Genomic DNA, 26,082 nt, shown 5'->3' on the forward strand with positions numbered 1-26,082 from the left:
GCTGCCTAGCAGGTGGGGCTTGCCCTGAGTCTGTGGTCTAGTCCCTCCCTTCCCTAACACACAGAGGTTCCCCTGAGGTTTATGACTCCGAGAAATCCTTTCCCCGTTGTTAATCAGGTAGGGCGGATGTTCCTAGGTGATTGTCATCTTTGTTTGTGTTGTATCCTGGGCTCCTGACAGTCTGGACAAGCCTTGGTGTCCCTTCTCACAATAATGTGGTGATGGTGTTATTATTCATTTTGTGAAAGTTTTATTTTTTTCAATTATCTTTAACATTCATTTTTAAACATTGAGTTCCAAATTCTCTCCCTCACTTTGACTTTTTCCCTAACTATCTGAAAGGCAAATAATATGGTATGAAGTAGAATAATGTTTTAAATATAAAGACCGAATAATGTTCGGCAAACCAGAAGTTAATGACAATCAAGATCAAAATTTTCCTCTCTGAAAATTAACCATGGATCCCAAGGGGAGAACACCTGTTCTAGGGAGTTAGCAAAGGCCATTCAAGTGAAGGGACTTATCTAGACTCATTCAGCCATCCTCCCCAACTCCAAACCCAGCCTTATATCTCTCAGACCAGAACAACAATTTCAGCTCATATCATGATCAGCAATTTTATTAGGAATAAGAGAGCTTCAAGAATCAGGAGTGGTCTGAATCTGGCTTGATTGAAGAGCTCATTCGAAATCCACCTTTTTAACATTGAAATCACCATAAATTCCCAGGAAGTCAATCTCTTCTAAGTTAAGGCGATTGGGGAAAGTCATCTGATTGTTATTAGGCATATTTACCAAAAACTGCTTCCCATCAAAGATGAAGGAAACCTGAATGGAGAGAAAGGAGAAGGAGATGAACACAGAACCCTGGGCTTGGAGACAGGAAGACCTCAAGACTCTTAGTAGATGACACTGTATATTCTTAGGGAAATGATTTCCCCATTCTGAACCTCAGTTTCCTTCTCTGTAAAATGAAGGGGCAAGACAAGATATCCCCTGAAGTTCTCTCCAGCTCTAAATCTAGGGTTTATTATGGGGTCTGGTACACTCCAGAGTCTCCTTATCCCATTGCCATCACTGCCCTTTCCAACTCCCTCCCTCCCATTCTCCCTAACCTCTCCTCAGTTCAAGAGATGCTGAGATTCTGGCCACTGACCTTTGCAAACCCACTGACCCCTTTCTCCTCTAGTATTTTGTCTTTCCCCCACCATAATTCCTTTCCAGGTCTCTTCTGTCAAATGAAAGGGGGGAGGTTGGGAACATCTCGTGCATCCTTCCCAGACATTCCATGATATGATTCCGGGTTCTTACCGATATTGTCTGCCCTGGCACAAACTGGGGATTCTTCTCCCTTATTTCTTGGCACCATCTACCTTGCTTGGAGTTGTTGCAGACAATGACATTGTCTGGGTAGTGGGGCTTGAAGCGTGGGTTGAAGTGTAGGCCGATATTAAGTTCATCCTTGCCCAGGTTAATTCGAAATCTGGGATTGGGGAACACACCGTTATCATCGGCATGGACTCTCTGAGCCTTGGAAATCCCCATTCAGAAATCCCTGAGCTGGAAGACCCCCCGAGGGAACTCTTACCCCATTTTGACCTGAAGCACTAAGAATGCTCTTCTGCAGTACTCCCTCTCCACCCACCCTAACATGGTATATATTGTACTCCTTTCAGAGACAGGGAGCTCACTAGTTGTTGAAACTGTCCATTCTAGCTACTGAGAAACTGCTATTAGCAAGTTTTTCCTGATGCAGAGTCCTAGCTCTGTCATGTAATGCTAAGGAAAAACCACCTTGGTTTTTAAGGATCAAGTGCAACCGGGTGTTTTAAGGATTCAGCTCTCACCCATCATTAACATTTATCTCATCCTTCCCATCTGTCACTTACAGCTTGGCATTAGGTAGTATATCTCCCAGCACTTTTATACACGATCCAGGTGGAAGTTTCATATTTTCAATAAAAATTTCCTGAAAAGACCAGATACAACAAAGTTAGGGTTGACTGGGAGCTGAGGGGACCTGCAGCTTCTGATTGATGAGAGGCTACCCTCCAGAAAGGTTCTAAGAAAGCAGACTCTCTCCAGACTAATTAGTGCTGAAGTGGCAATCAGTCCCAGCTCTGTGACCTTGAGGAAGTCTCTCTGGGCCTCAGTTTTACTATTTGTTAAATGAGGAACTAGCCTAATAGAGTGATCTGTTCATTCCTCTTTTTACACATCAGGATTCTGAGGCTCAAATTAGGAAGAACTGACTCCTCCTAGATCACACAAGTGAGGAACAGAATCAGAAGTGGAACCTACACTTTCCCCTGGTCCTATACCCAGGCTCTTGGTGTAACACAGGCTTCCCCGGTGCCATCTTTGGCTGGCATCATATGTATCTGGCACTTGGGTCATGATGAAACTCAATAGGGAAATTTCCTGATAGCTAGCTCAGCTTCCTCCCACCCCGCCCCATTCTTCCATTCTCCCAAAATTACTTTCATCTAAGGAGGTAAAGAAATCCTTTCTAGGAAAATTTTCGGGAAGAATATCTCTCATTCTCTAGTCAAGTCTTAGTCCCAATCTAGGTCACTTCATCTTTTCCTCTTCCTTCTCAACTCAACAAAGGGCATTTCTCCACACCCCAACTGTCCTCTGCCATGTGAGATGTAGACCCTTACAGCCAAGGGACACCCTAACTCTCACCCATGCCAGGTCTCACTTTCCCCACCTGCCTTCTCTCCAGGATTTTTCTAGACTCACTTGCTTGTCAAAACTTCGGACCAGTAGCCAGGGATAACGAACAGTTACAAGTTGGGAATGGTGGTGGTGGTTGGTATAGGAGGGGCTGGGAAGGTCAGGATGGGGCGACAGAGAAGGAGAAGAGGTAAGTTCCCCAGTACATATAGAGAAGAAGGGGAACGGATCCCCATCCGCTCCGGAACAGAACCCTCCCGAGTTTCTATGGTTCTCCCCAAGCACCAACTCCAGAGGATTCCTCAGCCCTGGCCCCTAAGTCTATACCGTGGGCAAGGACACCGCAGCCTAGACCCTAGCGCACTCACTTGAGTCATTATGGAGGATGAGAAATGCTCCTGTGATTCTCCTGGTTGCTCTGGGCCGGTAGGATAAGGTTCAACTTCAAGCCAGAAAACGTTAACTCAGGGAGATATCGGAGCCCTTCAAACAGATGGAGTGGTTCCAAGCTTCCGCCGAGTACTGAACAACCCCAGTCCTCCACTGATGCACTTTTCGCCCAAAGAGAGCATAAAAAGGGAGAGGGAGTATTTGAGGGGCGGGGCCGGCGGCACTTTTGAAGTCTTTCTGGAAGAGTCAGCCAATCAAGAAAGAGATTGCTCTTTAGTCACACCTCCGCATCATTTTTTGTCCTTTTCTAACCTTTCTTCCCTCAATCCAGACAGACCCCTAATCTCTTCTCTAGAGGATGCCGAGACTGGGAGAGAGATGGGGGAAGGCGAGGGAAACCTACTTTTAGAATGAACAAGAATCTGACATTGTCAGGGAGGGGCAGGGGGCCATATTCTGGAGGGAAGGCTCTCCTCTGAGAGTCATTCTCTTGGACTCCATCTGGAGGAGAAATCCTAAACAAAGGAGGGCACAGTATAGAGATAACTATCTGGTTTCTTATGGAAACAGGATTTCGGGTCACTTGAACTTTGAGGACCTTTGCCAGGACCCTCTAACTCCAAGTACGGTGTTTTTTCCACTAGGTTCAAGGATAGGGCCCCAGGAAGCCTGTGACACAGCTTCTCCTTAGATATCCAAAGACCCTTCCCCTGCCAATGAGAGGAAATGAAAGCAGAGGTACAGGGTCAGAGGAAACAGGGTCTTGTGATTCCTTTAACCAAAGGGGATGTTTGGCAGAGGGGATTAGGGGGAATAAGCTCCTTGACTGAAAATAAGCCATCTGATTTTCCCCATCATCCCTCCTCTTTCACCCTTAACTCTGTTCCTCTCACAAAGGATACCTGAAGGGCAGGATCTCTGATCCTGTGTTTCCTCTTCTGCAAACTGGGATCCTAATAGAATTAAAATTAGGGCATCATAGTGGATAGAGATCCACTCCCTCAAAATCAGGAATTCCCGGGTCAAATCCCACTTGCCAAGTCTCTTAACTTCTCAGTGCTTGAGATAGTTCCCTAAAATAATAGTTCTTAAACTGAAGTTCACAGATCTTATTGGAGCCAGCTGGAGGAAAGACCACCCTCCCCTCTGTATTTGATGGTAAAGTTCAGATACCCAAGCCAAGACCAACATGCCTGACTATTCTTCTCTCATCATCTTTCTCATGGGCAGGAAAATAATTCTATAAATATCAGAGAGGTTGAAGAAACAAAACTATGATTAACAGGCAGAGGGAGCTTCCAGCAGTCAGTAGGCAACACAGATGTGGGCTTCCACTGAAATAGCATTTTATTAATTGGAATAATGCTTTGAAATATGTAATAAAACATAGAAGAGTACTAGGAAAATAACTTAGTGAAAATAAAGATTTTTTCCCATCTAAAATCTATTGAAGACTTCCAACAATAGAAAACACACTCCTTATAGTTTCCACTGGACAGCCATTATTGTTGGATTAGATGGATAGGTCCCTCTGCACTTTTTTCAAATTCTTCTTTGTTCTCCCTCTAGGACTGAGCAGGACCAGGCTAAATCCTCTCCTGCAGGACAGCCCCTTTGTATTTGCAGGCAATGTTCAGGTACCCTAAGCCCAGCACCTCTAATTATTCCTTCTACCATATATTTCCATTTTTTTAATTATAGCTTTTTATTTACAAGATATGTGCATCAGTAATTTTTCAGGATTGACAATTGCCAAACCTTTTGTTCCAACTTTTCCCCTCCTTCCTCCCACCCCTTCTCCCAGATGGCAGCTTGACCAATACATGTTAAATATATTAAAGTATAAGTTAAATACAATATGTGTATATGTGTCCAAACAGTTATTTTGCTGCACAAAAAGAATCAGACTTTGAAATAGTGTACAATTAGCCTGTGAAGGAAATCAAAAATATGGGTGGACAAAAATAGAGGGATTGGGAATTCTATGTAGTGGTTCATAGTCATCTCCCAGAGTTCTTTTGCTCTGCCATCTATTTCCAAAGCAAGACAACCATTCATTAAACTTTGGAGAAACTAAAACCTTGATTACCTGGCAAAGATTACTTGGAGCAGAATAGGCATAGCTCCCTTCCTCCCAAGCCCCTCACCAACCCCAAGTAACTCCCATCCTGAACCTGATTTCAGCCCCTTCATTTCCACCACAGTCCTGGAACCATCCCCCTCATTCATCATTCCCTTCCCCCACCTTGATAGCTGTGTGACCCACTGGCATGTCATATGTACACTCTGAATCTGTTTCCTTCTCTATTAAAAAAAAAGAGATAACAATTTTTGCATCAACTGCTTTCCTAGTTGTTATGGGTGAATGATTAAATGATTGAGGACACAATGTACCATCTTCACATCTTATCAATGTATTATACAATGTTTGACAATCGTCCAATCAACCAGAGCCAGGCCCTTTCCTCGCTATAGAAATCCACCCCAAATACAGGGTGAGTCAGATTTTTATACATGACAAATAATTAGTAAAATGAAGCCAATTCATAAAAAGAAATCTGATTTCCCATTGAAGGAAAGATTAGGAGCTTTCCAAGTTGGTAAGGTGAGAGTCAAAAAGGCACAATTTCCTGAATCCAGAGAAACAGGTGTCTCCCCTCTCCCTCTCTTTGTATAGTCTCCAAGATGTGAAAACAATAACTGATTGATCAATGCAGGGCCAGTTTTCAGGTGAGACATATAGGTTTCTTGAGATGTATAATTGCTGGAGAACTCATTCAGGTTTTCAGTCAGCATAACTTTGGTCCTCAGTTAAACAGTCTCTAAACACTGGCTCCAGTTTCCAGACTCTGCAAAGTTAAGTCCAAAAAATACAAGAAGCTTTTCCCCAAATTACATGATTAAAAAAAGTTTTTTCCCCAAGAAAGAGTTTTGATTAGACCCCTAATGGAATAGAAAGGGAACTGAGCTAGCACCAAAATTGAGTACTAATATGGAGTCAGTGTCGGTTGATAATTCCCAGAATTAATCACTTACAGTTCTAATCCTCTCAATTCCCTCAATTTCCTCTTTTTGATTGATGGTGGAATGGAAAACTCACTTCTCCTCTAAATCCTTTACCTATAAATTTATACGTAAGAATTTTTGTAACTTTTGAATTGTAAATTTATAAATTCCTAATCAGAATTAACTAAATGAGATTACAGATCCAACTTTTTAGAGGGTATAGAATGGACTAATTTTGAGAAGGGAGATACACATCTCACCAAGGTAACCAAGAAAACTCCAACATAAATACAAACTCCATGAAATAAAATGCCAAAACAAAATAATAATAATCACAAATGATAACTAAGATCAAGTCTCCTTGTATGCTAGTAACCCCCTCCCAATATCCAGTTTAACAACATATTTTGAATCCCAGCTGCTTCATGTAGTCCTCTCGTGGCAGAAAATATTTTCTTTTGTATATTCTGGAATAGGTCTCAGTCTTGGGACAGCTCTGAAGTTCTGTTTTTCTGGTGACAAATCACTTGTAGAAGTTTCCTAGATAATGCTGCTAAAATCTGTTAGTAACAAAACTCAGTATTGTCTCTTGAATTTGGGTCTCCTATTCTGAAACTTCATCCTACAAATCACATAAGAATCTTAAAAAAATTCATGAGTGTCTGACTGGTAAAATGGACTCTTCTGTCTTTTAAAATGATCAGCTATTTATTTATTTTTATTTTTATTTTTTTGTCAGTTTTTTTAAAATAACTTTTTGTTGACAGAACCCATGCTAGGGTAATTTTTTACAACATTATCCCTTGCACTCACTTCTGTTCCAACTTTTCCCCTCCCTCTCTCCACCCCCTCTCCCAGATGGCAAGCAGTCCTATACATGTTAAATAGTAGTAGATCTTGGATATAATATATGTGTGCAGAACCGAACGGTTCTCTTGTTGCTCAGGGAGAGATCAGCTATTTAAAAAATGGGAAAACAGAGAGTAGTTTGGAGAGAAGTACTTTTGCAAATTTTAAGTGCCTCTAGAACTAGGAGTTGGTTACAGGGATATTTTATGTCCGAACTGTGATGGAGCCTTCCAAGTTTTTTTGAATTTATTCAGTCAAATTTGGAAATACTGTACCTTGATCTCAACAGAGTGATATGATTTTGGTTCTCTTGAAGAAGAAAGGGCCAAAAGCAACCACGACAGGAGGTACCTTTGGGATTCCAGAGTCTAGATTTAGCCCCACTGCCTGGGTCATGATGACTATTTTGAAGAAAAGAAAGCTGGGTCAACTAGGTGATACAGCGGATAAAGCACCAGCCCTGAAGTCAGGAGGACCTGAATTCGAATCTGGCCTCGGACGCTTAACATTTCCTAGTTGGGTGACCCTGGGCAAGTCACTTCACACCAATTGCCTTAGGAAAAAAATTCTACAAAAAAATAAATCTTTATTTTCACTCAGCTCTAACTTAAAAATACCATTTGCTTATAGTTTTTACAAGGAAACATTTTCCTCACAAGGGCTTCACCAGAATGCCCAGGGATCAATTGGAGAGGAAAAAAGAAATTGGATCTTTATTTTCACTCAATTCTAACTTAAAAATACCATTTACTTCTACTATTTACAAGGAAACATTTCCTCACAGAATTCCCAGGGGATCAATGACACAACTCTGGCCATGTCCTCTAAGACTAGACGTTTCAGAGAAGATGTTGACTTATATTGGGGGGAAGGGGGCTGCATGGTGTTTTCCCACTTAGGATCACCTGATCCCATCTTAGAGACTCCAGTAGAGGTGAGCATGGTCACAGCAGTAATGGAAAAGGATGTCTGTTTCCTGGTGGTCCCCCACAGTGCTCTGTGATACCCTCGACCATGTAGGTGCTGGGTTTGCTTGGTGCCCTGAAGCCATCTCCACTTCTACTCTCAGGCTTCCTCTCCCTCTGGGATGGAGAAAAAAGGGATAGTGAACCAAGGATGGGTTAGGAGAAATGGAAGCCTGGACCTGGGGATACTCAACTCAAATGATTAGTGTTGAAGCTGGGAGAAGTCTTAGAACATAGAAGGTTAGAACTGGTGCCTAGAACATAGGACTTTAGCAAAGGGATCTTAGAGAGCAGCAGCATAGTCTCCTGACCTGAGAACTGCCCTTAAAGAAGCCCTGGGTTCCAGTTCAAACACATACTGGCAGTGCCACCCTGGCTGAGCTGAAAACCCTCTGGGCTCTCCATATCTCTCCTGGGGCCAAGAGTGTAAACTTGCATTGGTAGAGGGAACTCTCTCATTTGGGAACTCCTAGATGCATTCCCTGTTCCTAATATACTCCTGAGAGGCAGTGTGGTACAATGGATAGATATCTCGGCTCACAGGAAGTCACTGAGTGCCCAGGCAGCTATTGATAAAAGAAGGAAGGGGGAATTTTTTTTTTAATTTTATTATTGCATCTTTGTACATGCCCTACTGCCCCCAGACCATGAGCTCTAGTAGTGTTACTGAACATTTACCTCCTAACTAGAGATAGTGGGGTGAGCCAGTGGGACCCCGATTCAAATACTACATTTCACACTTACTGTCCAAATGACTAGTTTGAAGAAGTTATCGAACCTCCATGAGGTCTTGGCAAGGAAGCTGTTGACCAACATTGGTAGAAGGCCCAAATCAAAATCCCACCTCCATCCCTCTTTGTCTCTTTCCCAGTGCTGGACTCTGCTCAGGGAGAGGGAGTCAGTGTTCTCTGAGTGCATGTCATAACCTCAGGCCATCTTCTGACCCAAGAAACCAGACTCAGAGAGATAATAAAGTTGCCCTCAGCCACACAGCCAATTCCTGGCTCAGACAGTACTGGAACCTGGCTCTAACCTTTGGCTCTCCAGGCACCTTGAAGCTCTTTCCACCTAGGGCTGGGAGCCCCATCTATTCCTCTCTTTGATATTGGGTCTGGTGTCCCCAAAAGTCTATAGACTGGTCACTCCCTTCTGCTGTGGGGAGACTAGATGTGTGGAGGGCAGCCGACAGGGCTGGCCTTCTTCCAGCCAACCAGCCCTATAGTCGAGCTGGCATCTAGGAGCAGTAAGCCCATCTCTGAGCTCGGGCAGTGGAGGGCCCTGGACTCTACATCAGAGCACACACACTGTCTTTGGCCACTGCTGGGAGCTCATCCATGGTGATAAAAAGCTTTTGAGTTTGAGGCTGAGCCAGAAGCAGCCACGAATACAGAGTCCTTGAGAGTTGATCTCTTGCTTTCTTCCCTGCCCGGTGGTAAGAAATATAGGAATTTATTGTACTTCAGAGGAGGAGAGCAGAGATCAGAGACTCAGACAAGGAACTTCAGAAGCCACTGAGTCCAACTTCCTCACGTTACAGAGGAGGAAACTGAGACAGGGGAGTGACTTGAGACCGTAGGAGCATAAGTGTAGAAAGCTGGAAGGATCTGAGAGACCAAGCTCTTCATTCTATCCCTGAGGAAACTGAAGCTCAGGGGTTTCTCCAAGGTCAGTGAATATTAGAGGCCAAATTTAAACCCAGTATCTCTGATTTCAGAGCTAGGAAATGACTTCCCACTCTTCTCCCAACATGCCTGTAGATCTCTCTGAGCTTCCTTGGTTGGTTCTCAAAGGGACACAGGGCTCCTTTGGTTTGGGTCCCGCAGGTAGGCTTGCCCAGGGTCTGTGATCTGATCCCCTTCCTTTCCTAACATACAGAGGTTCCCCCTGCAGTTACAACTCTGGGAAACCCCTTCCCCATTGCTTATCAGGGAGTATCACCTTGTTTGTGTCATAGCCTGGGCTCCTGACAGTCTGGACAAGCCCAGGGACCCCTTCTCACAATAATGTGATGGTGTTGTCATTCTTGTTATTCATTTTGTGAATGTTTTCTTTATTATATATTTAATAACTTTATTTTAAATTTCTCTTCCCCCTCTCATTCTTCCTCTCCTATTGAAAGGACAAAAATGTGATATGAATCTGAATAATATTTTTGCAACTATAAAAATCACAGAGTATTACTACAGAGGCTAATGCTAGTGAAGATGATTTTTTTTTTCCAATCTGAAAATTACCCATGGACCATAGGGTGAGAACTCCTGTCTTAGAGAGTCAGCAAAGGCCATTTGGGTGAAGGGACTTGTCCAGGCTCACTCAGCCATTCTCCCCAATTTCAAACCCAGCCCTAAATCCCAGAGCAGAACAAAAAACAATATCAGCTGTTATCATCATCAACAATTTTATTAGGAATAAGAGAACTTCAAGAATCAGGAGTGGTCTGATTCTGGCTTGATTGGAAGGCTCACTCGAAATCCACCCTTTTGACATGGAAATCACCATAAACTGACATGTAGTCAATCTCTTCTAAGTTATGGCGATTGGGGAAAGTGAACTGATGACCATCAGGCAGCTTTATCAAAAACTTCCTCCCATCAAAGATAATGGAAATCTGAATGGACAGAAGGCAGAAGGAATTGAACACAGAACCCTGGGCTTGGAGACAGGAAGGCCTCAAGACTAGATGGCACTGAATAATCTTGGGGAAATCATTTTTCTATTCTGAGACTCAGTTTCTTCCTCTGTAAAATGAGTGGGTGAGACTAGATGGCCCCTGAGGTTCTCTCCAGCTCTAAATCTAAGATCCTGTCATGTGTCCTGGCACACTTCAGAATCTCTTCTTATCCCATTGCCACCACTGCCTTTGCCAATTCCCTCCCATTCTCCCCAATCTCCCTTCAGTTCAAGGGATGCTGAGATTCTTGCCACTGACCTTTGCAAACCCCTTTCCCCTCTAGCAATTTTGTCTTTCCCTTCCAGGTCTCTTCTGTCAAATAAAAGGGGGAGATTGGGAACATCTCTTGCATTCTTCCCAGACATTCTTGGTTCCTTTGGATACTCCATGCTCTGATTCTGGGTTCTTACCTCTGTGGTTGTCCCTGGCCTAAAGGGGAATCTATTCTCCCTTTGTTCTTTGCCCCATGATCCATATGTAGAGTTATTGCAGACGATGGTTTTCTCTTGGAAGCGTGGGTTGAAGTGTAGGCCGATATTAAATTCATCCTTGCCCAAGTTAATTTGAAATCTGGAAATGGGGAATGGAAATCGTTATCATCAGCGTGGACCCTTTGAGCCTTGGAAATCCCCATTCAGAAATCCCTGAGCTGGAAGACCCCCAAAGGGACTCTTACCCCATTTTGACCTGAAGCACTAAGAATGCTCTTCTGCAGTACTCCCCCTCCACCCACCCTAACATGGTATATATTGCACTCCTTTCAGAGACAGGGAACTCACTACTTGTTGAAACTGTCCATTTTAGCTACTGGGAAACTCCTATTAGCAAGTTTTTCCAGATGCAGAGTCCTAACTCTATCATCTAATGCTAAGGGAAAACCACCTTGGTTTTCAAGCAACTGGGTGTTTTAAGGATTCAGCTCTCACCCATCATTAATATTTATTTCATCCTTCCCATCTGTCACTTACAGGGTGGGATTAGGTAGTATATCGCCCAGTAGTTTTATACACACTTCAGGTTGGAGGTTCATATTTTCAATAAAAATTTCCTGAAAAGACCAGATACAGCAAAGTTAGGGCTGACTGGGAGCTGAGGGGACCTGCAGCTTCTGATTGGTGAGAGGCCACCTTCCAGAAAGGTTCTAAGAAAGCAGACTCTCTCCAGACTAATTAGTGCTGAAATGGCAGTCAGTCCCAGCTCTGTGACCTTGAGGAAGTCTCTCTGGGCCTCAGTTTTACCATATATTAAAGGAGGAACTAAACTTCGATAACTGATCCAGTCAACTCCTCATTTTACATATCAAGGAACTGAGGCTCAAATAAGGAAGTACTGACATCTTCTAGGAATCACACAAGTGAGCAACAGAATCAAATGTGGAATCCAAATTTTTTCCTGGGTCCCAAGCTCATGCTTTCTATGTCCCACAGGCTTCCCCAGTGCCAGCTTTGGCTGGTGTCATATGTATCTGGCATTTGGGCCATGATGAAGCCCAATGGGGAGCTCCCTAGTAAGGAGGTCAGCTTTCCCCTAACCTTCCCATTCTCCCAGAGCTGCCCTCATTTGACTATGGAGGGAAGGAAATCCTCTCTGGTAAAATTTTCAGGAAGAGCATCTCCCATTCTCATCCCAATTTAGGACAGGAGCCAGTCTTGCCCAGAGGAAGGGGAATTGGCAAGAGAGGAGGAGGTGTAGAATGAAAGGGGAATCAAGGATGACCCTGGGAGAATCATTAAGATCAAGGAACTTAGTTTCTCCTGTCCCCCAAACATTGGGGAGAAGGATAAGGGAACTAGGGCAGCATGGATATGAGGTCCATTCCTGTACGTCAATGGAAGAGTAATGGCAGTAAGTAGGAAGACATGGGTAATCTTATGAGTTGGTTTCCAAGAGAAGAAGTAAGAAGTATATTTGTGAAGTTAATTTGGTATTGATTGTAAAGGGGGCAGGAGGAGAATTTGGAAGGACCTGAGGAATCCTTTGCCTCCTGCCCCACCCAAGCTGCCATCTCCAGCCTCTTCCTTTTCCAATGGAGCTTCCTTAACCTTGACTCTTTCTGTACCATCAGGTTGGGTTGGAATTAACTCTGCAAGACAGTCATTCACTTCAGAAAGTGATACTCTGGCAAAAAATTCATCTCTTTCCACTTCATCTTGTCCTCTTCCTTCTCAATTCAACAAAGTGCATTTCCCCACACCCCAACTCTCCTCTGCCATTTGAGATGTAAGTCCTTACAGCCAAGGGACACCCCAACTCTCATCCATGCCAAATCCCACTTCCCCCAACTGCCCTTTCTCCAGGATCTCTCTGGACTTACCTGCTTGCCAAGACTTCGGACCGGGCAGCCAGAAATAACGAACAGCTTCAGGTTGGAGGGAATGGTGATGGTGGTATAGGAGGAATTGCCCTTGTCAGAGCTGGGAAAGTCAGGGTGGGGCGATAGAGAAGGAAAAGAGATAGGTGCCCTAGCACATACAGAGAGGAAGGAGAGAGCATCCAGAATAGACCCCGTCCCGAGGATCCAAGATTCTTTCCAAGCACCAACTCCAGAGGATCCCTCAGCCCTAGCCCCTAATCCTATACCGTGGGCAAGGACACGCGCAGCCTAGACCCTACTGCACTTACTTGGGGCATGTCAGAGAATGAGAAATGCTCCTGTGATTCTTTTGGTCGCGCTGGTTCCTCGAAAGATAACGCTCTCTCCAAGCGGGAGAGAAGATACCCCAGGGAGATTTCAAACCCTTCAAATAGAGCTTATGGTTCCGGGCTTCCGCCGAGTACTGAGCCGCTCCGGTCTTCCACTGTTGTAGTCTGCCGAAACAGAGCACAAAAAGGAAGAGGGCGTAATTGAGAGGGCAGGACCGGCGGCATTTTTAAAGTCTTTCTAGGAGGAGGGGCAGCTAATTAAGGAGGAGATAGCTCTTTGGTCCCACCTCCTTCACATCAAGCTCTGTCCTTTTCTAATCTTTCCCCCTCAACCCCGATAGACCCCTAATGTCTTTTTTAGAGGATGTAATTGGAGGGACTGGTAGAGAGATGGGAGAAGGCAATGGAAACCCACTTTAAGAATGAACAAGCATCTGACATTGGCGGGAAGGGGCTAGAGACCGTATTTTGAGCTGGGTGAGAGTAACTCCCCGTGGTCTCTAAAGAGCCCATCTGAAGGGGAAATCCTAATCAGAGCATGGCATAGTATGGAGAGACCTAAGCAACCATCTGGTTTCTTAGGGAAACTGAGGCTCTAGAGTCTCTTGAGCTTTGAAGAGCTGAGCCAGAATCCTCTGACAACAAGGAGAGAGCTTTTTTCCACTAGGTTCAAGAATGGGGCCTCAGGAAGCCGGTGATACAGCTTCCCTTTAGACACCCACAGAGCCTTCCACTGCCAATGAAGGAAAATGAAAACAGAGGTGCAGGGTCAGAGCAAAGAGGGTCCTGTGATTCCATTAACCAGAGGGGAGACTTTACAGAAGGGATAAGGTGGCATGAGCTCCCTGAGTGAAAAGAAGCTCTTGTCCCTCTCATAAAAGGAATCTGAAGGCCAGGACCTACCTATAAGTCACTTCCATTCTCTGATCCTGGGTTTCTTCATTTGTAAATTGGAATCCTAAAAGAATTAAAATCAGGACATCATAGTGGATAGTGGATGCACTCCCTCAAAATTAGGAATTCCTGGTTCAAATATCACTTCCCAAGTGCCTTAACTTCTCAGTGCTTGAGGTAACTCTCTAAGATAAGGGATTCTTAAGCTGGGGTTCACAGATCTTTCTGGGGCCAGGTGGAAGAGAGGCCATCCTTCCTTCTGCATTTGAAGATAAGCCTCCGGTATCTAAGGCCAACACCCCTGACTATTCCTTCTCCCACCATCTATCTCAAGGGAGAGAAAATCACTCTGTTAGAGAGGTTAAAGAAACAAAACCATGATTAACAGGGAGAAGAAACTCCTAGCAATGAGTGGGACAGAACAGACATACTTCCCCTCCCCACAAGTCTCTCATCAATCCCAGGTATGTCACACCCTGAGCCTGGTTCCAGAAATTCATTTTCCACAATCCTGGTACCACCCCCCCCAATCTACCTTTTGCATTGTCAGCCATAAATAAGTCAGATACGTATTCCTAATCTCAGTTTCTTCCTTTATAAAAAGGACATAACAATCCTTGTACCTATCCCTTTCCTGGTAGTTATGGTGAAAAATTAAAAGACTGAGGAGAGAAGAGCTCTGTCTTACTGGTTGTAAGGCTTACTGATGCATTAAGTAATGTCTGGAAATTTTCCAAAAAACTCGGGGCATCTTTCCAGCAGCTGGACTTACCCACAGTCCCCCCTTCCCTAATAAAAAAAAGGTTCCCCTACAATTACTTCTATGGGAAATCCCACATTGCTAATCAAAAACTATTTAGGCTTCTAAGTGTCGCTATTTTTGTCATATTATGAGATTTTATTTAAAGTTAAAAAAAACTTTGAGTTCTAAATTCTCTCAAAGCAAGTAACATGGTAGTAACTGGAATAATGTTTTGAAATATATATTTAAAAACACAGAGGAGTGCTAGGAAAAGGAGAAGTTAGTAAAGATAAAGATATTATTTTTTCCCATCTGAAGTCTATTACAGCAAAGGTGATTCCCTCACATCATACCTGTACTCTCAGTGAGACTTTGCCCCTCAAAGCCAGAGGACACTATAGTACTGATCCATGTCAAGTAATACTTCTGTCCCACTCACTTTTCTCTAGGATCTCCCTAGACTTACCAGCTTGTTTTTTTTTTTAAATACACATTTTGTATGAATGATGTTGGGAAAGAAAAATCAGTATAATGGGGAAAAACCACAAGAGAAAAAAAAACAGGAAAAAGGAGGGAACATAACGTGTTGATTTACGTTCAATCTTTATAATTCTCTTTCTGGATGCAGATGGCATTTTCTGTCCAAAGTTTATTGGGATTGCTGTAGATCACTTAACCACTGGGAAGAACCAAGTCTTTTATAGCTGATTATTGCACAATCTTGCTGTTACTGTGTACAATGTATTCCTTGTTCCGCTTGTTTTGCTCAGCACTAGTTTGTGTAAATCTTTCCAGGCCTTTCTAAAATCCACCTGTTCATTGTTTTCTATAGAACAATAATATTCCATTACCTTCATGTACCACAACTTGTTCAGCCATTTCTCAATTGATGGGCATCTACTCATTTTTCAATTCTTTGCTACCACAAAAAAGCTGCTACAAACATTTTTGCATGTGTGTATTGTTTTCTCTTCTCTATGAATTCTTTGGGATAGAAGCCCAGTACAGACACTACTGGGTTAAAGGGTATGCACATTTTGATAGCTCTTTGGGCATAATTCCAAATTGTGCTCCAGAATGGCTGGATCATTGCACAACTCCACCAACAATGCATCAGTGTCCCAGTTTTCCCACATCCTCTGCAACAAGTACAATCAAGAAAGAGACAGACTTTTGGCCATTCCCCCTCCTCATCAAGCTCCATACTTTTCTAGCCTTTCCCTTTATATCCAAATCCTTAATTCTGTCCTTTGATATATGGGGTTGTGGTAAGTTGTAGAATGATTAGGGGAAATGATGGAAAAGTATTGGTGGGAAGGGGCTGGGGCCAGCTGGAAGGAAGACCATGCTCTGGTCTGGGTGAGGGTCAGCCCCTTGGCTTCCAAAAAGTTCATCTGATGGGAGAAATCTAAATCAAAAGATGGCATAGGGTGGAAGGATCAAAGAACCCATCTGATTTCTTAACTCTGGGGAAAATGAGACCCTGGGGTCACTGAGCCAGTAAAAAGCTGAACCAGGCCTTGTCCATAACTCCTCTTTACCCAAGGCCAGTGCTCTTTCCACCATATCTCATGTTTGCCCAATTCTATTTTACAGATAGGGAAACTGAGATGCAGGGATGAGAGCACATCTGTTACTGAGTTTGTGGTGATTCAGTGAAGAATGAGGCAGGTAGTAGAAGGAAATGGAAGCAGCTTGGTCTCCATCTAGGATGAATGATCTGTGAGTTTCTCTGATGTTCTGTGGATGTCTCCAATCTCCACCCTTACTGAATCCTGTGGAAGCCCCTGATGCCTCTAATTATAAGGAACGGAAGTCTGACAAAGGGCTCAGTGCTGAGCCTGAACTTTTCTCATCTGCTATCAGAAAGCACTCTTCTCTGCCTGTATCATGAGGCTGGAGGGAGGCAGGCTGAAGATCCTCAGAAAACCCTACCATGCTAGCTCAAGGAAAGGAGGGACAGAGATCCCAGTGGGGTCCTGGGTACTGCTAGGGAATAGAACTCAGGCTAAGGCACCTTTCCTTCAGAATACTTAGGAGTACTAAGCTTATTCCTTCTCTTACCATCTATTTCCAAAGCAAGAAAATCACTCATTAAACCTTGGAGAGATTGGAGAAACTAAAATCATGGTTACCAGGCAGGGGAAGCTCCCAGGTGTGAGTGGAACAGAACAGACACAGCTCCCCTCTTCAAAGCTTTCCACTAACCCCAAGTGACTCCCATCTTCATTTCCATCACAGGTCCAGAACCATCCCACTCACTCACACACATAACCTCCTGCAATCTGTGTGACCCATTACCATGTCATACATACTCTCTGAATCTCAGTTTCCTTCTCTATAAAAAAAGATAACAATCTTTGTACCAACCCCTATCTTAGTTGTTATGGGTGAAAGATTAAATGACTGAAGACACAATGCTCCATCTTCACATCTTATCAATGTATTAAGCAATGCTTGACAACTATCCAACTAACTAGAACCAGGCCCCTTCCTACCCACAGAACTGGACCCCAAATACAGGGCAAGACGGATTTTTATACATAAAAAATAATTTATCAAATGAAGTCGTTACATAAAAGGAAACTATATAACATTAGGCATTCTGATTTTTAATTGAAAGAAAGATTAGGAACTTTTCATGTTGGTAGGGTAGAAGTCAACAGGTGCAATTTCCTGAATTCAGAAAAACAGGTATCCTCCTCCAAGTATCTTTGTATAATCAAAAGAATGTGGAAACAATAATAGATCAATAATTTGATGAAACAATAATTGATCAATCCAGGGCCAATTTTCAGATAAGGAAAACAGGCTTCTTGAGATGTATAATTGCAGGATTTCTCAATCATGGAATCTGACCAGGTTTATTTTTTAAAATTATTTTTAAATAAAACCTTTTATTTTCAAAATATGTGCAAAGATAATTTTCAACATTCATCCTTCAAAAACCTTGTGTTTCAAATTTGTCGCTCTCCCTTTCTCCCACATCCCTCACCTAGACAACTAGTATTCAATGTAGGTTAACTGTGTGCAACTTTTCTAAATATATTTCTATATTTATCATGCTGCTACACAAGAAAAATCAGTTAAAAAAGAAAAAAAGGAAAAGGTTAATTATTTGATTTGAAAAGGCAATAAGACAAGAGAGCTGGTCTGTGACTTCTTGTTCACAGATGAGTGTACATTCAATGCAATTCTACATATAGATTGTTTGATGCAGGCTGATGGAACACTTGTGTTTTCTTGGTATTAAGTCAAAATAAGTACAAGTGACAAAGAACTGATCTCTACTCTGTTACATTTCAGTCTGCTTGGTTGCATTGAATGCACACACTAAAAATTCAGAATCTCATTGGATAGTAGACCTTGTCCTTGACTCTTCAAGAAACTCTTCACACAGTACAGAATTTCGTTGGTTAACAGCAAGGCTAATGAATAGACCTTGACTACATTGATCATACTGTAGACCAAGATTTATCTTGATTTTTCAAGAGGTCCTATGAAGCTGATGATCAGAACCATGGACATGGACAGATGTCAAAACATTTACATGGTGTGATGGGTCAATAGAAACACAGAGTACTAGGAAACAGGACCACTTGTTGGTCTAGTGCTCGTGGTCATCTCAAAATGTTGTATGTTAGAAGGATGACAATGAATAGAGGGGCAACAAAAATAACCGGGGCACTTTCTATGCAATTGAGTCACCTCCACCATCCTGGGCTTGGTCCCAATAACAAAGAAAACCAAGGATGAAGATCCTTTAGTTAGCTTCCCATGACAAAGCAATGAACTTAAAATCTGTAGTTCATAGATATGGGTTTTAACCCCTGGGAGAATCATATCAAATTGATTGATACTGACTACAATGAAATGGGGATCTCCTAAAATAGGAGTCTAATCAATTATCTATCACAAGGCATAGAGACCTGCTTCACTCCATTATTGTCTGGGAAAGGACAAGAGCATTGTCTATTATCCAGAACCAAGGCAAGCATGTCTTCATGGAAATGGCATAAAATACTAATGAACTTCTTCAGGCAACCATATCTTGCCAGGATCTTCCACAAGCCCTCAAGACTGACAGCATCAAAGTCTTGGGTCAGATCAATGAGTGTTGTGTCTGGACTTTTCTTCTGAACCTATTATTTCTCTTAGAATTATTGGGTAGCAAACACCATATAGAATATTCTTTGGCCCTTTCTGAAGCTACACTGTCTCTGAAGTAAATGGCTATCTTTTCAGTCTTTTAGAAGGACTCTGGAAAGAATTTTTTTAACATTTTATTTTAGCTTTTGATTTCAAAATATATGCACAGTTTTTCAATTCACTTCTGCAAAACCTTGTGTCCCCAGTTTTTTTCTCCTCCCTTCCCCCTACCCTCTCCTTTAGACAGCAAGTAATCCAATATATGTTAAACATGTGCAATTCTTCTATACATATTTCCCTAATTATCATGCTGCACAAGAAAAATCAGATCAAAAAGGGAAAAAATGAGAAAGAAAGCAAAAAGCAAACAAGTAACAAAAAAGGATGAAAATACTTTGTTGTGATTCACTTTCAGTCCCCATAATCCTCTTTCTGGGTACAGATGACTCTCTCCATCACAAGTCTATTGTCCTGAATCACCTCATTGTTGTAAAGAGTCTGGCAAGAATCTTGTTTATAATGAATAAGAGAGAGATCATCTTGTGATTGTCACTGGACAACCTATTTCTTTTACCTTTATAGAGATGGACAATAGAGGTATCCTTGGGGCTATCTTGGGGGATAACCTCTTATCAAATGACATGGGATATTTCGGCCATCACTTTTATAAACGTTGGACCCCTTGCCTCCTAAATCTCAATTGGAGTAGAATCAGCACCAGGTCCTTTGCCCCCAAAGATGATCCTAATGGCAATATAAATTTCTTCATTTGGAAGTTCAGCTAGAGAGGGATTAACTTCAACTTGAGATATAAAGTCAATAACTTCAGCATTGATTGATGAGGGTCCATTGAGAACACTATGGGAATGTTCAGCCTTTCTCTCCAGGTCCATATCTTTATTACTAATCAATGTGATCCTATCAGCATTGCACAGTTAAAATGAACCATAAGTTTTTGACCCCTCATTAGCCTGCAGGGCATAATAAAAAACATTTTGGATTGTTACTATCTGTAAAACTTAGAGAAAGTGGAAGAAAGAAAAGAAGTTAAGGAAACATTAGCCAAGTCAGAGCTGAGAGAAGGGGGAAGTCAGAGTTGATCCCAAGTGTGACAGGGGAAGGTATGTTGCTATAGAAACAAGGCATCCAGGCCTAGCAGGATCAGACCTAAAACTCTATTATAAAGTAGCAATCATCAGAACCATCTGGTTCTGGCTAAGAAATAGAGTGGTGGAACAATGAAATAGATTATATCCCTATGACATAATAATCAATGATTATAGTAATCTCGTATTTGATAAACCCCCAAACTCCAGCTTCTGTGATTAGAACTCACTAATTCACAAAAGTTCCTGGGAAAACTGGAAAATATGTCAGAAACTTGGCATTAACTTACATCTCACACCCCATACCAGAATAAGGCCAAAATGGGTATGTGATTTGGGTGTAAAGGGTGCCACCATAAGCAAATTAGGAGAGCAAGAGAAAGTTTACCTATCAGATCTTTGAAAAAGGGAGGACCTAAGAAGGACTAGAAAACATTATGAAATGCAAAATGGACAACTCTGATTACATTAAATTAAAAAGTTTTGCAGAAATAAAACCAATGCAAACAAGATTAAAAGATAAGTACAAAGCTGGAAAAAAATTTTTATAGCCAGTGTTTCTGATAAAGGCCTAATTTCTAAAATATATAAAGAACGGTGTCAAATTTAAAAGAATACTAACCATTCCCCAATTGATAAATGGTCAAAGGATATGATTAGACAATTTTCAAATGATGAAATTAAAAGCCATCTATCATCATATGAAAAAATGCTCTAAATCACTATTGATTAGAGACATGCAAATTAAACAAGTCTGAGGTACCACCTCATACCTTTCAGATTGGCTAAGATGACAGGAAAAGATAATGATAAATATTAGAGGAATTGTGACAAAATTGGGACACTCATGCATTGTTAGTGGAATTGTGAACTGATCCAACCATTCTGAAGCGCAATTTGGAACTCTGATCAAAGGACTATAAAACTGTGCAGTGCCCCTAGTGGGTCTGTATCCTAAGGAAATAATAAAGGAAGGAAAAGGAGCCACAAGTACAAAAATTTTTGTAGCAGTTCTTTTGTGGTGGCAAAGAATTGGAAAATGGCTGAATAAATTATGATATATGAAAGTAATGGAATATTATTATTCTATAAAAATGAGGAACAAGCTGATTTTGGACAGGCCTGGAAAGATTTATCAAAATTGATGCTGAGGGAAACAAGCAGATCCAGGAATACATTGTACATAGTAACAGCAAGATTGAGTGATGATTAACAATGAAAGACTTGGTTCTTCTCAGTGGTTCAATGATCCAAGGCAATTCCAACAAACTTTGGAAAGAAAACACTGTCTGTATCCTGAGAGAGAACTATGAAGACTGAATGTAAATCAAAACATGCTATGTTCACCTTTCCCTCTTTTTATTCTATTTTTTTCCTCTTGTGGTTTTCCCTTTTCTTCTGATTTTTCTCTCCCAATATGATTCATAAAGTTTATCTTAAAAAATATAAATGTGTAGCCAGAAAAATAAAACAATAAATTTTTTAAAAAAGAAAAAAGGCATCTAGTAGAGGAAAGCAGGAGGTAGGGGGGAAGAGGACACCTAAAGAAGTGATAACTATGTCCCCTGGGGAGCCAGGAGGATAGTCCTAACCTATTGCTCCCAAAAGATGGAGAACCCGTGTGTGTGTGTGTGTGTGTGTGTGTGTATGTGTATTATGGTAGGGTTGGGGGCAGAAAACATCCAAACTGGATCAAGACATGGGGATTGGGGAAGAGATCCTCTCATGACCAGAGTGTCAAAGACCAGGGAAAAGAAATGAAAGTAAGATGACAATTGGTTCTCTCAGCTGCCCTGCTATTGACTCAGTCTCTCAGGTTGACTCAGTCTCTTCCCCTGCTACCAAGTCTTTCACACTTTCCATGGGGCAGTGGAGCGCTTCCTGTCCCTCTCTGTCTCTCTCCTAATGCTGGGCTCTGCTCAGGGAATGGGAGTCAATGTTTTCTGAATGAATGTCATGACTTCAGATCATCTTCTGACCCAAGAAGCCAGACTCAGAGAGCTAGTCAGGCCTGCCCTCAGCCACACAACCAATCTCTGGCACTGCCTGCCACGGGAACAAGGGTATCTTTGGCAGACAGACTAAGATAATTGAATTAAGCTTTTCTTGCCCTTCCCTTTGGAGAAGAGTAACAGACAGACTCCGGGCAGTACAGATATGTGATCCTTTTTTAAGTCATTGGAGAAGCAATTGGGAAACAGGGTGAGGGGAGCCTTAAGAGCTTCCTAGAGTGTCTTCCCATCCTCCTCCCATTTGACTTACAGATCTCTCCGAGATTCCTTGGATGGTCCTCAAAGGGAGATAAGGTTTCACCTGGTTTGGATTCAGCAGCTTTCCATTAGGTAGGCTTGCCCAGAGTGTGGTCTGGTCCCCTCTCTTCTCTAATAATAATACAGGTCCTTCTGTAATCACTACTCTGGGAACTCCCTTCCCCATTGCTAATCAGGGATTGTGGAGATTTCTAAATGTTTGTTATTCTGTTTTGTGTTACAGCCTCGCCTCTAATAGTCTGGGAAGTCCATGGACTCCTATTTGGAATAATGAGGTAGTGTTATGTTTTTTCATTTTGTGAAGATGTTTTTACTTTTTGTTTATTTTTAACATTCATTTTTTTAAATTTTGGGTTTCACATTCTCTCCTTTCCTCTCATTCTTCCTGTGCCCACTGAAAGGATAAACAATGTGATATGAATTAAAATCATGTTTTTACACATATAAAAACAGTAATACTAGGAAAATCAGAAGTTTTAAACATTAAAGACTGCAATCTTTTCTCATCTGAACATTATCCAGGGAATCTACGTGGAGAAGTGCTGGCTTAAATAATTATCAAAGGGCCATTGAGGGGAAGGGACATGTCCTGGGTCATTCAACCATCCTTCCCAACTCTAAACCCAGTCCTCTATCCCCCAGACCAGAATTACAGAGAAAAATGTTATCTCGTTATATTAGTTATTATTTTTTAGTTTTATTAGTTATTAGCTCTTTTATTAGTAATGAACCTCAAGATCAAGAATTCTCTGAATCTTGCTTATTTGGAGAAATTGATGGCAATTCCAATGTCGTCATTTTGATGTCATCATAAACTGCCACAGTGTCCATTGTTGTTAAGGTAGTGCGATTCGGGAAACTCAAATGAAACCCATCAGGCAACTTGACCTCAAAGGAAGTCCCTTTAAACGCTATGAAAATCTGAATGGAGAGAGGGTAGAATGAGATGAATGGAAAATGACGATGGTCTTGGAGACAGGAAGACCTAGATTCCAATTCCATTTTAAGACTCTCACTATAAGACAATGTGTGACCTTAGACAAATCATTTTTCCATTCTGAACCTCATTCTGTGAAATGAGAGGGTGACGGTGGGTGCCCCTGATGTTCTCTCCAACTCTAAATCGAAAACACTATTATGTGTTCTATCCCAAATGTATCCCAAAGTCTTCTCTTATCATTTTGGGACCATGGCCCTTCACAGCTCCCTCTGTTTTCTGCCCTTCACCCACCCACCCAAAGACATACTTCAGCTGAAGCAACAAACACTGGGGTTTTTACCATTGACCTTTGGAAATCCACTGACTCATTTTCCCTCTAATTTTTTAATCTTTTGTCCATTAGAGTTCATTTCTAGGATTCTTCTATCAAATGCGAGAAGTGGATGAGATCATCTGTTGGGCTTTCTTAGATGGAACATTCCATGCTCTGATCTGGGATCTTACCTCCATGGTGGTCCCTTGCACAAAGGGGAAATAGGCATGCCTTATTTCTGCATCCCATGCACCATCCTGCATGCTGTTGCACAGGATGTTTTTGTAGTCCCTTTCATAGTCGAAGTTTGGGCTGAAGCGGAGACCAATGTTGCTTCCATCTTTGTCCAAATCTATTACAAATCTGGGAATTGAGGACATAGCATTGACACAGAACCTTGGAAACCTCCACTCAGAGGATTCCTGAGCTAGAAGATCCCCAAAGGGACACTCACACCATCCTGACTTGAAGCACCATGAGTACTCTTCTGCAGTACCTATTCCACCTCAACCCCATCCAACAAGTCCCCATTGCATACATTTTACTGCCTCCAGAAAGGAGCAAAACCAATTTTGGTGCTTCTAATAAAGGGACAAGTACAAACAGGTAAGTAAAAGATTCAGTTATCACCCATGGTAAAATTGTCTCACCCATCCCATGTCCCACTTGCCTTCTGGCATCAGGCAATATGTCTCCCACCAATCTTATGGAATCTCCTGGTTTCAGGTTCAAGCGACTGGCAAATATTGGCTGAAGAGAACAAACACAGTGAAGTTAGGGCTGAGTGGGAGTTTAGGGAGCCACAGCTTCCATTTGGGGAGAGACCCTCTTTGAGGAAGGTTCTAGGAAAGAAGACTCCAGATTAGTTAGTGCTGAAGTGGGAGTCAGTCCCAGATCTGTGACCTTGAGGAAACCCCTTCATGTCTCTGGGCCTCAGTTTCCCCATTTGTTAAATGAGGTACAGGCCCAGATGAGTGATCAGTCCACTCTTCATTTTGCACCTCAGGTAACTGAGGTTTAAAGAAATAAAAAAAACTGGTATCCCAGGTCTTTCTGTCCTATTGTCTGTACTAGTGCCATTACATGTATCTTAGCATTTTGTCAAGGGGAAAGTGAAGACCATGGTTCTACCCCAAGGGTAGGAGATTGGCTGTAACTCAATGGGGAAATTCCTTGGTAGCTAGGTCAACTTTACTTTGCCTCTAACATCTTCATCAATTGTCCAGGATGGTCTGTATTTCATTAGCATGAATCGAAATCCTCAGAAAAGTTTTCAGGAAGAGCTTCCCACTTTCTCCAGGGCCAAGTCTTGGTCCTAATCAAGAGCAGAAGTCAGCATATTCAAGAGAAGGGGAGTTGGCAAGTAAGGAAGAGTCTCAGAAAGATTTGGGAATAAAGGGTAACCTTGAGAAAAACACTAAAGTTAAGCTTCTCCGTCCTAAAGGAAAAGGGGTCAGGGAACCAAGGCAGCAGTGCTATATTGTCCCTTCTTGTTCTAAATCAATGGAAAAGTGATGGGGAACAAAAGTGGTGAGAGGAATTTTATGAATTAGTTTCCCAGAGAAGAGAAAAGTCATATATTTATGAAATCAAATGGAAATACCTAAGAAATCATTTGTTCCATTTGTTTTTGTCACCTGCCCCATTTGTTCTCCCATCTTCAGGCTTTTCCTTTTCCACTAGAGTCTAATCAGTCTGGCTCTTTCTATACTATCAGCCTAGGGTGGAGTTAACTCTCTAAGACAGTAATTAATTCCAGAAGGTCTGATCTTGTGACAGAATACTTATCTCTGCTTACTTCTGTCCCTTTCCCTTCCTTCTCAGCTCAAGGAAAGGTATTCCCTCACATTCTACTCCTTCACCTCCATGTAGATATAGCCCCTTTCAGCCAAGTGACACACTTCCTCCTGGCTCACCCGTCCCCAAAATCTCTCTGACTTATCAGGTTGTTAAAGACCTTGGACCAGCAACCAGAGACAGAAGACAGCTTCAAGGTGAAGGGGGTGGACTCCCTATGGGAAGGACAGACCTTGCTAGGACTAGGACTAGGAAGATCAAGGTGGGGGAATAGAGGAGAGTAAAAGAAACCCTAACTCAAAAAGACAGGAAGGACAGATCATTCCCTCTCGATCGGAAATATCCCATTCTTGAGTCTCCGGGATCGTTTTTGAGCCCCAATCCCCGGGGATTTCCCCATCGTCGAACCCCAAGTCTGTGTCCTAGCTCACTCACTCGGGCCATAACGGAGGGAGGAGGGAAATGGTCCTGCGATTCTCTTGGCTGCGCTGGATCCCCAAAGGATAACGTCCAACTCCAAGCCCAAGAAGGTAACTCAGGGAGGTGTCAAGACCCTTTAAAAAGAAGATCGAGCTCGGGGTTCCTCTGAATCCAGAGCAACCCCCCCTCCACCAGTCAGGTCCTCAAGAACGTTAAGCCAAGTTAGAGTACCAAAGGGGAGGGTCCCTA

The 26,082-nt window shown here is 42.3% G+C and overlaps 2 protein-coding genes across 2 annotated transcripts; both read right to left on the reverse strand.

Annotated features, from left to right (window-relative positions):
- Positions 1 to 609: 609 nt before the first annotated feature.
- LOC105750776 (galectin-1-like) lies at positions 610 to 2,907 on the reverse strand. Its single transcript, XM_031938604.1, has 4 exons — positions 2,745 to 2,907; positions 1,889 to 1,968; positions 1,311 to 1,482; positions 610 to 827 (listed from the first exon to the last, which is right to left on the reverse strand). Exons 2-4 carry the CDS (start codon positions 1,948 to 1,950, stop codon positions 681 to 683), a joined length of 381 nt encoding a protein of 126 aa, XP_031794464.1. The 5' UTR covers positions 1,951 to 1,968; positions 2,745 to 2,907; the 3' UTR covers positions 610 to 680.
- A 7,442-nt stretch (positions 2,908 to 10,349) lies between these two features.
- On the reverse strand, positions 10,350 to 25,857 carry LOC105750777 (galectin-8-like). Its single transcript, XM_012551584.2, has 9 exons — positions 25,849 to 25,857; positions 24,287 to 24,366; positions 23,808 to 23,979; positions 13,925 to 13,935; positions 13,182 to 13,367; positions 12,874 to 12,973; positions 11,528 to 11,607; positions 10,970 to 11,129; positions 10,350 to 10,496 (listed from the first exon to the last, which is right to left on the reverse strand). Exons 1-9 carry the CDS (start codon positions 25,855 to 25,857, stop codon positions 10,350 to 10,352), a joined length of 945 nt encoding a protein of 314 aa, XP_012407038.2.
- Positions 25,858 to 26,082: the final 225 nt, after the last annotated feature.

The sequence above is a fragment of the Sarcophilus harrisii genome, chromosome 5 (assembly GCF_902635505.1).
Source record: "Sarcophilus harrisii chromosome 5, mSarHar1.11, whole genome shotgun sequence".
Lineage (NCBI taxonomy): Eukaryota > Metazoa > Chordata > Mammalia > Dasyuromorphia > Dasyuridae > Sarcophilus > Sarcophilus harrisii.

Excerpts from the sequence above, each read along its gene's own strand:
- LOC105750777 (XM_012551584.2), bottom strand. Across the intron at positions 11,608-12,873 it reads TCCGAAGTCTTGGCAAGCAG|GAAATTTTTATTGAAAATAT; the intron begins GTAAGTCCAGAG and ends TGGTCTTTTCAG. Across the intron at positions 10,497-10,969 it reads GGCCAGGGACAACCACAGAG|ATTTCCATTATCTTTGATGG; the intron begins GTAAGAACCCAG and ends CTGTCCATTCAG.
- LOC105750776 (XM_031938604.1), bottom strand. The coding sequence starts at position 1,950 with ATGAAACTTCCACCTGGATCGTGTATAAAAGTGCTGGGAGATATACTA. Across the intron at positions 1,483-1,888 it reads ATACTACCTAATGCCAAGCT|ATTTCGAATTAACCTGGGCA; the intron begins GTAAGTGACAGA and ends CCCCAATCCCAG. Across the intron at positions 828-1,310 it reads TGCCAGGGCAGACAATATCG|GTTTCCTTCATCTTTGATGG; the intron begins GTAAGAACCCGG and ends CTCTCCATTCAG.